The sequence below is a fragment of the Physella acuta genome, unplaced genomic scaffold (genome assembly GCF_028476545.2).
Source record: "Physella acuta isolate Inbredline_101_S28 unplaced genomic scaffold, ASM2847654v3 ptg001505l, whole genome shotgun sequence".
NCBI classification, from domain to species: domain Eukaryota; kingdom Metazoa; phylum Mollusca; class Gastropoda; family Physidae; genus Physella; species Physella acuta.
This window is the reverse complement of record NW_026733020.1, coordinates 1,927-14,717: the sequence shown is the minus strand read 5'-3', so window position 1 is coordinate 14,717 and position 12,791 is coordinate 1,927. Positions and strand designations below refer to the sequence as shown.

The 12,791-nt window shown below is 37.5% G+C and overlaps 1 protein-coding gene across 2 annotated transcripts; it reads left to right on the top strand.

Annotated features, from left to right (window-relative positions):
• Nucleotides 1–553: 553 nt before the first annotated feature.
• Nucleotides 554–8,333, top strand: LOC131928455 (serine/threonine-protein kinase pim-1). Of its 2 annotated transcripts, none has more exons than XM_059284512.1 (5): nt 554–1,110; nt 1,568–1,728; nt 3,367–3,727; nt 4,964–5,140; nt 5,281–8,333. In XM_059284512.1, the coding sequence occupies exons 1-5, from the start codon at nt 924–926 to the stop codon at nt 5,466–5,468; spliced, it is 1,074 nt and encodes a 357-aa protein (XP_059140495.1). In that variant the 5' UTR covers nt 554–923; the 3' UTR covers nt 5,469–8,333. The 2 variants fall into 2 exon arrangements, with proteins under 2 accessions (XP_059140495.1, XP_059140494.1); XM_059284511.1 differs by having other exon boundaries at nt 555–1,110; nt 3,364–3,727.
• The last annotated feature ends 4,458 nt before the right edge of the window (nt 8,334–12,791 follow it).

Sequence of the window (12,791 nt, the reverse complement as noted above, 5' to 3'; positions counted from 1 at the left end):
CGTGAAGGTCTTAGCTACAAAACTCAAAACATTGACTGACGCTTTGTGCGTGAATATCTTCCCGCCATTACGCTACTATTTTTTTCCCCATTCATAGCGGCCATCGCCCTTGCCCCCCTCTCCTACTAGCACAGACACACACACAGTCTGGCTCGGTCTGTCGCTAGCCAAACTTGAAATACATTGCACCCAGTGGCCGACCGAACCAAACATTGGGTGGGGGTAAAAGATTGTTGGGGGTTGGTGGCGGACCGAAGCACTTCTACGCAACATCAAATAGTTCTCTCATGTCTCAACCGATTCTTTGACGAACCGTTTACAAAATAATGAAAAATATATATTACAAGTATATTTATCAACACCTTATTCGAAAATTAAACTCGTTTAATTTAAATTGTATGCATTTAATATACAATATTACTATTTAGGTCTAGTCTAAGCCAGACATTTCGCCCCACAATCGCTGTAACCAAGTGGGCGGAGCATAGCGCAAGGATACGTTTCGCGCGGCGCTTCTCGTAGTTGTAGGCCTAGAGCGAAGCACGTCACCATCTGAAGCAGAATTTCAATCCTTCATACATAAAGTCGTGTTTCGCCTCTCTTTGCTCAGACGACTCCACTTATTTGTGCTGTGGAACATTATTTCTAAGTGCCTGAAGGATTAACAACGTGCAAATTTATTTCCACATTGAGAACATTTGGATAAATACACTTACCACTGTTGATATTTATTTCTGCTTCGGAGTCTGGATTTTTAACAAACTGATTAAATTATTTCATCTGTTTTTAAAACCAAACAGCGTTTAGTTAAGTGTAGTTTTTATACTTCACTATTCAAAACGGAATACAACTGTCTTTGGAGCTCTACGGATTATACCCGGGTGTTTAGGAAGTGGATATCGTCAGTGTCATCAACTGTGAGCATGCTAGGATTAAACCGTTTTTCGTGCTCGACTGTCAGCCAACAACAACACGATCAACACAGTAGCCACCAACAGCAACTTTTGCAGCAGCAACAGCAACAAAACATTGTAAACAATAACGTAAACTTGAATCAGACGATGTCACCTTCATCTCATGTAGCATCTCCATCCACTCCCAGAGTGAAAAGTAAGTCTAGTTATTCGTTTGCTATAGATCTAGATCTAGATCTAGATCTAGAGATATCTAGAATCTAGATCTAGATTTCTAGATCTAGAAATATAGATTTAGATTTCTAGATTATGTTTAAAATGTTAATTGGCACAATAAAATTCACTCTTAATTCCAATGTAGATTCTAGCTGTAGAATTTAGATTTAAGTATTTTACATCTAGATCTAGAATCTAGATCTAGAAATCTAGTCTAGAATTCTCTCAAACATTGTTTTGTTATTTATTCTAGATCTACTAGATTCTAGATCTAGAATCTAGATCTAAGTTCAATATTTTTGTAAATACACTCGAGTCAGTTGAGTCATTAGCATTAGGCCTATAATTTTGAATGTATTAGATCTAATCTTAATCTAGAATAGATAAAAAGATTGTTTGTAATTAAATTAACATGAATATTTTTTTTGTTTCTCCAGGCTATAAACACATGGAAAAATTAGAAACAGACTATGAAATAAATGGCCAGCTAGGGGCTGGTGGCTTTGGTACAGTCTATTCTGGTCTCAGAAGAAGAGATAATTTACCGGTTGCTATCAAACACATATACAAAAAGAAAGTCTCATCATGGACTAAATTGGTAAGTTACATTTTCTTTTCTCTAGATCTAGATCTATAATTTGTCTAGATTGATCTAAGGCAGTACGCTCTCTTACATTTAAAAAAAAGTTAACATTATATGTGTATTTTGTGTGCGAATGTTTACATTTGTGTACTAGTTCTGCTAGGTTGCTGTTTTTCCCAGGCACCCACCATATCCCCCACCCTCTATTATAATGGCCTAGCCCAATTTTTTTCCCGACGGTCTGTTGTGACTGCTGTTTTGTTGAGGCTGGGCGTATTGATTTTTTTCCCCACTTGCTGTGACGCGGCCGATACGGCTTGGCCTGCGCGCGCAAAGTGTAATTCAGTATTAGGGCCTAGGCTGGTCTAACCTTAGAACTTTCTGCTAGGTTAAACCCTTTCGCGGTTAAATTTTATTTATTTTCAATTAATAATTGTGTGAATGAGTTTATTTTTAAAATTAAATTCAAGAAAGCTTTAGTGTATTTTATTGTTATGGGTTATACGGTGCGTTGTCCGCTTTAGTTCCAAAATCTAAAACGCTGTCGGCAGGAGGGGCGATGAATAGGGGAATCGCTAACTAGGTCGCGAAGACTAGCCGAAAGACAGGCCGTGGTGTACAGAGGAAGGTTAGGGGAAGAAACTCGCCTCGCTCAAGCTATGGGGGCCCCACGTTGGTTTTTTTTTTTAAAGAAAGCCTGGCGGGCAGGGAGTATGAACTCATCGAAAAGGAATGTTTCGGAATGAAACTACTACCGTTACGGAGCGGGGAGTGCATTTAAAAAAAAAATTAAATAAAAAAAAAACACTCCAGGATGTCCGGGGAGTTTAAAGGGAGGGGCGGTAAATATTTTGTGGCTATCGTTGCAATGCACGGATGCACAAGGGAAAACCAGTTTGAAAATATTTACATCACATTTACATCCTGCTTTTCTATTTTGTCGTAAGTCGCGATTCTGTTATAAAGTTTCATCCGTTTATCATAATTTATATCAAGATGTGGTTAAACTTTTTAAAAAGCGAGGGTGGGGTCGTGGAAAGATGAACCACGCTGCATTCCACAACTTGCCCCACTTTCCCCTTGTTCCCGCGACCGTTGGGGTCACAGAAAAGTTAGGCCAACTAAACTCCGTGACCGCCACTATTTCTGCCCTGGACCGCGTGTCTCCCCCTTCCCCCTCCCCGTCGGCGCTGTTGCGTTTCTTGGTTCATTGACACCTCGTCTTTGTTTGACGTCAGTTTCTCCCTCGTGATCCGGGACTCTTAATTATCTCATGTCGATTTCTTCCTCATTAGTTATCAGCAATGAACAGATCTCTTTCAAGGCGTACTGTTTTTTTTCTTTCTAAAAATAGCTCTTTTTATGTTAAAACTACCGCCTCACATCCCTTCTTTTTTTGTGTGCAAGTTGGAAAGCTAAATTTACGCAAGCGGTGTTTATGTTTAACCCCCCTTTTTCTGACTGTCGTTATCCAGGGCGTAGAGGGTTAAATTGTATATAGAACGTGTTATCTGGGCCCGGTGCTGTCGGTAGACTGGTACGGTGTACGTCACGGTATCGTCTGCTATCAGTCGCGGACTTAGTACTACTTTATCATCAACGGTATTGTTAGTCGTTAGTTTAACGCCATGTTTTTTTTCTTCCCTCCAGCAGAATGGCATGCAGGTTCCACTTGAGCTGCTCCTGCTACACAGAGTCCAACACGTCTCTGGGGTCATTAAACTCATCGACACCTTCGAGAGGGAGGACGGCTTCGTCATCGTGATGGAGCGGCCGGACAATGTTCAGGACCTGTTCGACTACATCACAGAGCACGGGCCCCTGAACGAGCATTCCGCCCGGGCGTTTTTCATGCAGATCGTGCAGATGGTGCAGAACATTGAGAAGTGCGGCGTGCTGCACCGGGATATCAAGGACGAGAACATACTCGTGGATTTAAAAACTCTGAAACTCAAACTCATTGATTTTGGATCTGGAACTATACTGAGAGATAAAGATTACGATGATTTTGATGGTGAGTACATCTTTATTTTTAAAAAAAGAATTTAATTTCCTTGTATGTTGTTTAAATAGTTCCATGTTTAACCGTCTACTTACTACTATAATAGCTCCATTACTGTATAATTATATTTTGCCTCTTACGTCACTACGCTAGGGTGTAAAATGTTTGCGCATGAAATATTTAGCTACAATTACGCACCTTTACTGCAGGTATTACCCTGTTATTAAAAGCTAAAATGGTACTGGTTTGAAATCAATTATAAGGAAATAGCTTTGAATGTTTGGGTTTTTTTTTTTTAATAAAAAAAATTTCAATTGTTGCATTGCGAAAGATCAGGTTATAAGCCTAGTTTTTTTGGTAGGTTAAACAATTGTAGGTCATGCGGTAAAACTTTAAAATAAAACATTTATTTGAATTGTTGGTGTATTAGGATTGTATAGTCTAGTACACCAGTCTACAACTGCTCGGTTAAGACCAGTTTCAATAGAGCTCTTCTTTTTGCGGGACTTTTTTTTTTTTACCTTGCGCGCGTGCGGCATACCTAGCATATGTGACGTAGGATGGCACCATGAGTCATCATACCAGACTCTGGAAAAACCAGGCGGGCGGGGTTGGGAGGGGAGGGGGGTCGACTACAGCAGGTTGAAACAAAAGAGAATCGAGGTTGTTGGTGCAAGGATAGTTTCTATTTAGACCATCCGTTTATTTCATCAAGAGAGGGGGGGTCGGGTAGGGGGTGATGACAAGAAAGAGAATAAAAAAAAAATAATGACGTATCGTCCGTTTAGCCTGGCCCAGGTAGACGGGAGGGGGGGAGGGGGTAACATTCCAGTTGCAGTACACAAAAGAAGGCAATTCGCCAAGGAAGGTGAAAGTCTCAGGTACGCGCGCGCCAGGCTCACGTGACTTCGCCGCCTCCCCCTCCCCCCTCCCTCACCTGAAAAGCCGTCTACCCGTGACCGCTGTCTAGCGTTTGTTGCCAAACAATTCTTTTTAAACTGGCGTCTGCTGGGGCCCCTCTGTTACCCAAGTTTATTTGTACCAGGATCAGTACTGGCTTTTCTAGACTACCGTAGGGGTGGCGTGGGGTGCGACATCTTGCCCTATTCAAATTATAAGACCAAGAAATCTTTAGATGGAACATGTTGCAGTTCTTAATTTACATTTTTATTTTTAAATAAAAGATTTTTATTATATTTCCAGACCTGGTTTTAACAAAGAATTTTTTTATTCTCTCTTCTCTTGTAGGTACCCGCGTGTATAGCCCACCAGAATGGATCACAAACCGCCTGTACAATGGTAGACATGCCACAGTCTGGTCTCTAGGAATACTCCTCTTTGATCTAGTCAATGGTGATATTCCTTTTGAACAGGATGAACAGATTAAAGCTGCTCACCTACACTACAAGGCTGACCTTAGTCCAGGTGTGTACTCAAATTGTTTTTAAATTTTAAAAAATGTAAAAAAAAAAATTTTTTTTTAATTTAAAAAATTTTTTTTGTTGTAAATTGTTCAAAATTTATTTTGTATCATTAATGTGGGTATTCCTCTCTTCTATTTCCAGCCTGTAAAGACTTGATCCGCAAGTGCCTATCTGTCGAGCCCCAACACCGGCCAACTCTAGACCAGATCCTGTCCCACCCCTGGATGAACAAAGTTGTTCCTATTCCAATTCCTGAAAACCGTCGGAGAACAACACCATCTGGGAAAGTAGTGGACGTTGCCCTCTTGAGCAGTAACGAGTCTCTTTGATGATGAAGAATTGACTTTTTAGAACTTTTTAAAAATTGTATAGTCCGGGAGCTGCCGGAATCTGCCAGGGGGATACCACCCCGAGGAGACAAATCCCATGTCTCCTCAACCGCCCAGGTTCCCGTCCGGCCGATGCCAGCGGTCAGTGCCGACCAGATGACCAGTTATCAAATACTGGCAGGCCATGAGGGTGTCGAGGCCCCGGATGTTGAATCACATGCGTGATCGTGAAATTCTATGGATAGGACTGGACATCAGGAGTCAACTTGTGTAGGAGCATGACCTTCAAGACTTTTAACCAGGTGTCGTTAAAACGCTATTCTGTAGTTCTGAGGTTTTTATAAAAAAGTGCAATCGAATTTCATTGCAGCATCCTACATTAGTCATTATGTGATAAATCGTAATGTCTTTTTGTTAAGGTTTAGAAAGAAAAAAATTTAAACTTAACTAGTTGGTGGCGGTTTATATTCAGCCAGTCTTTTAGCATGAAGTTTAAAGGTTAAGTCTTACTCAACCAACCAAAAATAAATATATATTTAAGTAGCGCATTGCAAACCAGAGATTATACACATTTGTTTTGATATTTGTATACAGCATCAGTTGATTGTATGAAGAAAAAAGCTCTGCAGTATTAATACATTATCACTTGACCTTTCAACTTGACCCAACCCCGGATGACTTGTACAAACTGAATCAGTTGTATGAATTTCTATTTTATATTTACAATATTTTTTGGCTTTTCTTTTCCTCTTCGATTTTTTTTACAAAGCTATGCACAACTCTAGCGGATTATTGTAAATGGTGTTAAATATGTATGGGTTTCAGTTTTAAAAGGGCACTTTTTTTTTCTTCTACTGTAAATTCTAGTCAAATTTAGGGAGAGTCTATTTTTTATAAACATTTATTTAAAAGTCTGCCAACATTGTTCATGCTATGTCATACAACTAAAATAAATTTTCATTCAAATTTTTTTTTTTTTTTTAAATTTAAAAAAAAATAATTTTTAGTTTGTACATCAGGTCATCCTCAGTTAAAGCCATTAACCTATTTTCCTATCATAACTACGACTAAATGCATTCCAAACCATCATGATGGCGTCAGTCATCCTAAGCACCTGCCATCTCTGTAATCGTCAACGTCTGCATTTCTCACTCCCTATCTCCAATCAGCCAATAGACTAGTTGATACCCAGTTTTAAAAAAATACTGTTGCGCTACTAGACTGCCACTATTTTACCTGAATATAAACAGTGCCGGATTATTCAGACACTGCCATACCAATGTGAGAATCATCCTAATAATTATTTTTTTTTTAAATTCTGGCTAAGCAACTTAGGCTATATGCAAACTACCCATTATTTATAATCCATTCATGTATGTATGTAAATATGTAAGTTATAAAATAAGAAGCTATTTATTAACCGCATATTTTAACAATTTCCAATTGTGTACATTATTTTTCCTTACTTGATGGGGTCACGGATTAATTTTACAACTGTTGTTGTTGTTGGTTGGGTATGATGATGTTGAGAACAGTGTGAGTGTATTTATTCTGTGTAACAGTCTCATTGAAATACAAGAGCCAACTGTTCTTTGCCTAGTACGGGTGCAGTGTACAATGAAAGTTGAAATGTTAATTTAATTCTGTCAGCAATGGTTTTGACTGGCATCTTGGAGTGTCTATTAGAATGTTGGAAAGTGGATATTGTTAATTTAATACTGTCACGCATTTGACTGTGAAATCTCTTGAGTGCTGATTTAAAATGTGGAATTGTTAATTTAATGCTGTTAAGTATCAATCTTGAATGGATAACTTGTGTATTTATTGATAAAAAGCTGGTTGTTGCTGTTTTATTTAATCAAGAATGCATGTGGTGTTCTATCATTGGTATGGCACTATTTATTACATGATTAACTTAATCATTAACATGTTATTTATCAGATTCAAGCATGCAACTTGCAACTTCCACACCACTTTATCTGTAATTGTTTCATTCCTGAAGAAAAGGTTTTTAATTATTTTTTTTTGGTTCCAGCCTGTTTTCCGGTTATAATTTTCTTGTACCTAACATGCATGATACTGTACTATAGTTCCTCCACTTCATATCATGACTGTCATTATGGTTTTATTTTTTCTCCTTCCCCTTCCCTCTAATCTTTAATACACCAAGGCAGCAGTTGGCGAAGTATGCCTAAAAAAGCAAGCAAATAATCAATGCAAAAATGTACATGTGAACCTTTTTCCTTTTTTTTTTTTCAAATTGGATTTTCCAAAATTTGATTTGACATTTCTCTTACTTTTTTTCTGTACAAAATGTTTTATTTTTCTTGAGTTTCTTGCAGAATACTACAAATTAGTTTCACCTTTACCATGATTCAACTTTTTAGATGTATTTTATTTTAACAAGGGAATGACATAATTTTAGGGGACAAAAAAACTTCTCGTCCAGTTTTTAATAGTCGTACCCTCTCTCTAGTTTAAAGTGCACTTTAAAAAATTCTGAATTGAGACTTCTGTACATACATTTTATTTCCCATGGTAAACATCTTCCCATTTTTCCATCATGTTGTCATTGACTGTGTAACATAATGATTAATTTATGGTGAGTTTGGAGGTGAGCGCTATATTTATTTCCTCCTGCCCAGAGCGTGCGTGCGTGCGGCTGTGGGTACATAAGCTGGGAACCTGTAATTTATTTGAGTGATGGTGTGTGCGCTAGTCCTGTTTGAAAATTTTGAGTGACTTTAACATGAAGAGACGTACTGAATATTTTTAAAATGCTCAATTATGCATGTTTCCTTTTTTTTTTTTGATTCAAGTTGTAAATAATTTTAAAATGATGAATAAAACTGAAAATCTTAAAATATTTTTTATGGATTTTTTTTTATTACTTGTGCTTGTTCTAAAGTTTTGTGTTTGTGTCATTTGTGACTTTGTGTAATTTTTGTTGTGTTCTAAATCATGGAAACAAGAACTACATATCAACTTCTGGTAAAGAAAATACATGACGAGCTTGCTGTATTCAATTTCGAACTTAAAAATTGGCCAGATAAATTGGATTTCTTCAAGCCAAATGTATGAAATCATCACAAAACATGAAAGTATTGGATTACAAGGATGGAATGATAAAATTTATTTCAATTAAAATAAAGCCAAATTTATTAACTTATCAAAATACAGCTTCGACTAAATGTTCAACTCTTTAAAGCAAAAAGTTAAAAAAAAAAAGGTACAACTACCAGATATAAAAAGTGTTGGCAACTAGCCAAATAAATTTCTTTCTTTGAAGCCTTTTGTATAGTCAGCTACAGAAAGGCACTAATCATGAATACCTGCCATTCTTGAACGTTATTATAGAACTTATTGCTTTTAGCCATCGCAGTAATCTCTATAACCCTGTAGTCTTAAATTGTATTAGAAAACTTTCTAAAATGGCCATTGTGTTTTAATAAATGAATGGCGTAAGATAAAGTTCGGGTTTTTAAAAAATGCAGTTGAAAGATAGATTATAGTAATCTCCCCTTTTAACAAAATTCTGGTTTCTTTTCTCCGCCAATCACATTGACACCCAAGCCTGAGGGGAATAACCTTGAATTCAGCGAGGCGTGACAAGCGTTGCCTATGGTAACATTTTGCATTGGCATTTTTTAATTTAATTTTTTTTGCGGGAATTAAACAATGGTAGCGGTAGTAGTAGATATCAATTATTTAACATGGCTAACTCTGTAGCTTAAAATCTTGTGATAAAATCTAAGATCGAATCCCCCAACCCCTTATTTTGGTCTTCCACTCCACCTAACCCCAGTTATCCTGAAACATACACATAGTAATAACGTGACGTCACAAATACCCCCCTCCCCATCCCCACTCCGTCTGCGGCATAAAATCTTTAAATCAATATGTTGGTTTAAGGGGCAGGAGAGAGGCTATAGACATATATATATATATATATATATATATATATATATATATATATATATATATATATATATATATAGGCCTATATATATATATATATATATATATATATATATATATATATATATATATATATATATATATATATATATATATATATATATCTATATATATATATTTGCGAGCAGGCTATGTATAGGTATATGTAAAGAGAGCCATGAATCCCCACTACCCCCATATTATGTCTTAAAAGATATCTTTCTTAACGTTTACTGTGCGCACAACGAAATATATCTCCTTATTTAAAACATTTTGTATTCCTTAATTTTCATCGAATAAATATTTTTGTATGCTGAATATAGACGACTTTTTGTCTTGAGGGTTTTAACTGAATTGCGTTTCACATTTTTTTTAATGTGTCCTCAACATTATTACCTAGGCGCAGATTTTGAGCTGTGTTCGTATTGGTCGTATTGTGTTTAGTTAGTAAATTTTCACTAAAATTAACTCAATTTTATTTTACACATATAGAGTTTCCATTATAGCCATAAAGTTACACTAAAATTGATTAATTCAATCTAATTTTTACCAGTGTAGAATTTCCAATGTAAAAATGACGTCATACGGATACTTGACGTGATCTATATTACGTTAGAACGTGATCTATACTCAGTGTGTCACTAGGTTCAGTGCCACCCGTAGTGGTAAATGAGAGTGTCATCCCAACAATCCGACCCCCCCCCCCCACCTTCTTTAAAAAATATTCATTTTTTTTTGTGTGTCACCTTCCTCCCTTACTATTTTATTATTTTAAACATAGTTTTAAGATAGTTTTTGAACTGTTTTTGATTTGGTGTCACCCCCGCCTTGTGATACTACTGTTTACTATATTATGACGTGACATATACCATGTCATGACATGACCCACACCATATTATGACGTCATCTAAAGTGAAATCATGATATGGACAGACTTGTCTTAATTTAAGCTGGACGTCCACCTACTTACGCGAGACGTCATGACGTCTTAAATTCCATATCCTTTGTTTTGACCCCTCCCACTCAGTGACGTAAAACCAACGTACCCTATGACGCGTTGCGTCTCGTCCCCATGACGTCATATCGACCACGCCACCATCATCCACCAGTCGAGTGCACCAGCTGCCCATACACAGTACGTCATATTGACGTCACACGATCCTACCGTCTCTAATGACGTGTAACTAAGCGGGTTGTACTTGTCCCAAGCTAAGACTTAACTAACCCCCCCCCTACCCCCACCCCTACCTAGTCCCAAGCTAAGACTTAACTAGCCCCCCCCCCTCCCTCCCAACTTCTGAGACAGCTGGTGCTTGCCGATTAAAAAAAAAACACACACACACCTAACAATAGAAGTATATGATCAATATCTTTCATTACGTTATGTAATGATATGGGTAAGCTGTGGATGTCAACACAGCTTCTTGTGGGTTAGGTGATGTGTTAACTCAGAGGTTAGGTGATGTGTTAAATCAGGGGTGTGTTAACTCAGGGGTTAGGTGATGTGTTAGGGGTTAGGTGATGTGTTAACTCAGATGATGTGTTAACTCAGGCGTTTGGTGCTGTGTTATGGGTTAGGTGATGTGTTAACTCAGGGGGTTAAATTAGCTCATGTGTTACAACGACGTGGAAACACACTAAAACTGTTTATAAAGTTCCGGTTAATGTTTTTAAACCACCATCACGATATCAATTTCTTAGGTTAAAGTCTCAACACACAAAACGTTTATGGGAGGCGGGGATTGAACGTTTTAACATACAATAACCATAATATATAAGTAAGTCAAAATCACGTTTTTATAGGCTTGGATTAAATGTTTTAACACACCTTGATATAAGTAAGTCAAAATCAAGTTTCTAAAGTCAGTTTTGTCTGTCTCTCATTTGACGATATATAAGCAAGACAAGACTGTACTTGTCATAAATTTCTGTATCAATTTTTCAAATGTTTCTTTTCAAACATGTGTATTCATTGATCTCCACAAATGTAAAATCAATGAGACGTTTATGTAATGTAATCGTAAGTCCGTGTATATTTATATTATATTGATAAACGTTTAAAATAATTTTTGTTGTATGATAATAAGTCTGTTGGTGTATATGTTACTGCGTATATTGAGATGTCTTTTGATGTATTGATTTTTAGTAAGACACAGAGGTTAAAAAAAACACAGCTCTTAAAATAGATGCAATAACCTCTTAAGCCTAAGTATTTTGTATTATTTATTTTTGTCTTGGGTCAGAGGCGTAGCGACCCTTCCCGGCGCCCGGGGACATACTTTCAATTTGGCGCCCCCCTCGGGAGTAAATTTTCGATTTGCACCCCCCCTCTCGAACTTTTCATTTGCACCCCCCCCCCCTTCGAACTTTTCATTTGCACCCCCCCCCTCAAATTTTCGATTTGCACCCCCAACCCTCGAACTTTTCATTTGCACCCCCCCTCAAACTTTCAATTTGGCGCCCCCCTAAGGTCGGCGCCCGGGGACATATGTCCCCCCCCCGCCCCCCCCCCCTCGCTACGCCTCTGTCTTGGGTGTAATCACAAAGTATCAAAAATGGACAGGATAAACATGATATGGCCGTATGTGGCCCTCGGACCGTAGATTGTGTGTACACACACTCAGTGGTATAGTTCAAATTTAGCTGTCTCATTAAAAGATCACAAGAGAAGCCTCAGAACCCCCTCCCCCGGCTTCTAACTATCCTAGTCATTTAGGATCTATTTTAGAGAATTCTGGACTTGTAAGTTTTCTGATCGAATCTACAATTACACGGGCAATTTTGATTGATAACAAAAATCGATAATTTTATTGTTTTGGATTTATTTAGCCATGTTATGTTATTTATGTAAAGAGAAAAAAAACTTAGTTCTTAAAGGTGCTTATATCCAGGTCATTGTCTGTTTGTAGTTACGCAATACACTGAATTCAATTAAAATTTGTATGAAATATTAGCTAAGCTTGTGGGTGGGATGGGTAGCGGGTCATCTAGGGAGGGGGTAGGTGGTAACTATAGGATTAGGAAGTCAACGTTTTGTTTAGATACTAGCGGGGGGGGGGGGGTGGTGCGACTGCTGGTTATGATGTTAGCTCAACCCTCGGTCTTATTTAACCGGTTAAGTTCTAGGTAGTTAGCCGAGGTAAAAGTAGTCCCTTGGTAGTATATTACAAAAGTTGATCACTAGGAAGTTTTATACCAAAGTAGTCCCAGCTCAGTTTAATACAAAAGTAGATCTCGCAAAGATGTTTTTTTAAATAAAAGTAGTTCCTGTGTAGTTTTATACAAAAATATCTGTCGGAAAGTTTTATACAAAAGTAGAAGTCGGGAAGTTTTATACAAAAGTAGTTTCCGCGAAGTTTATACACA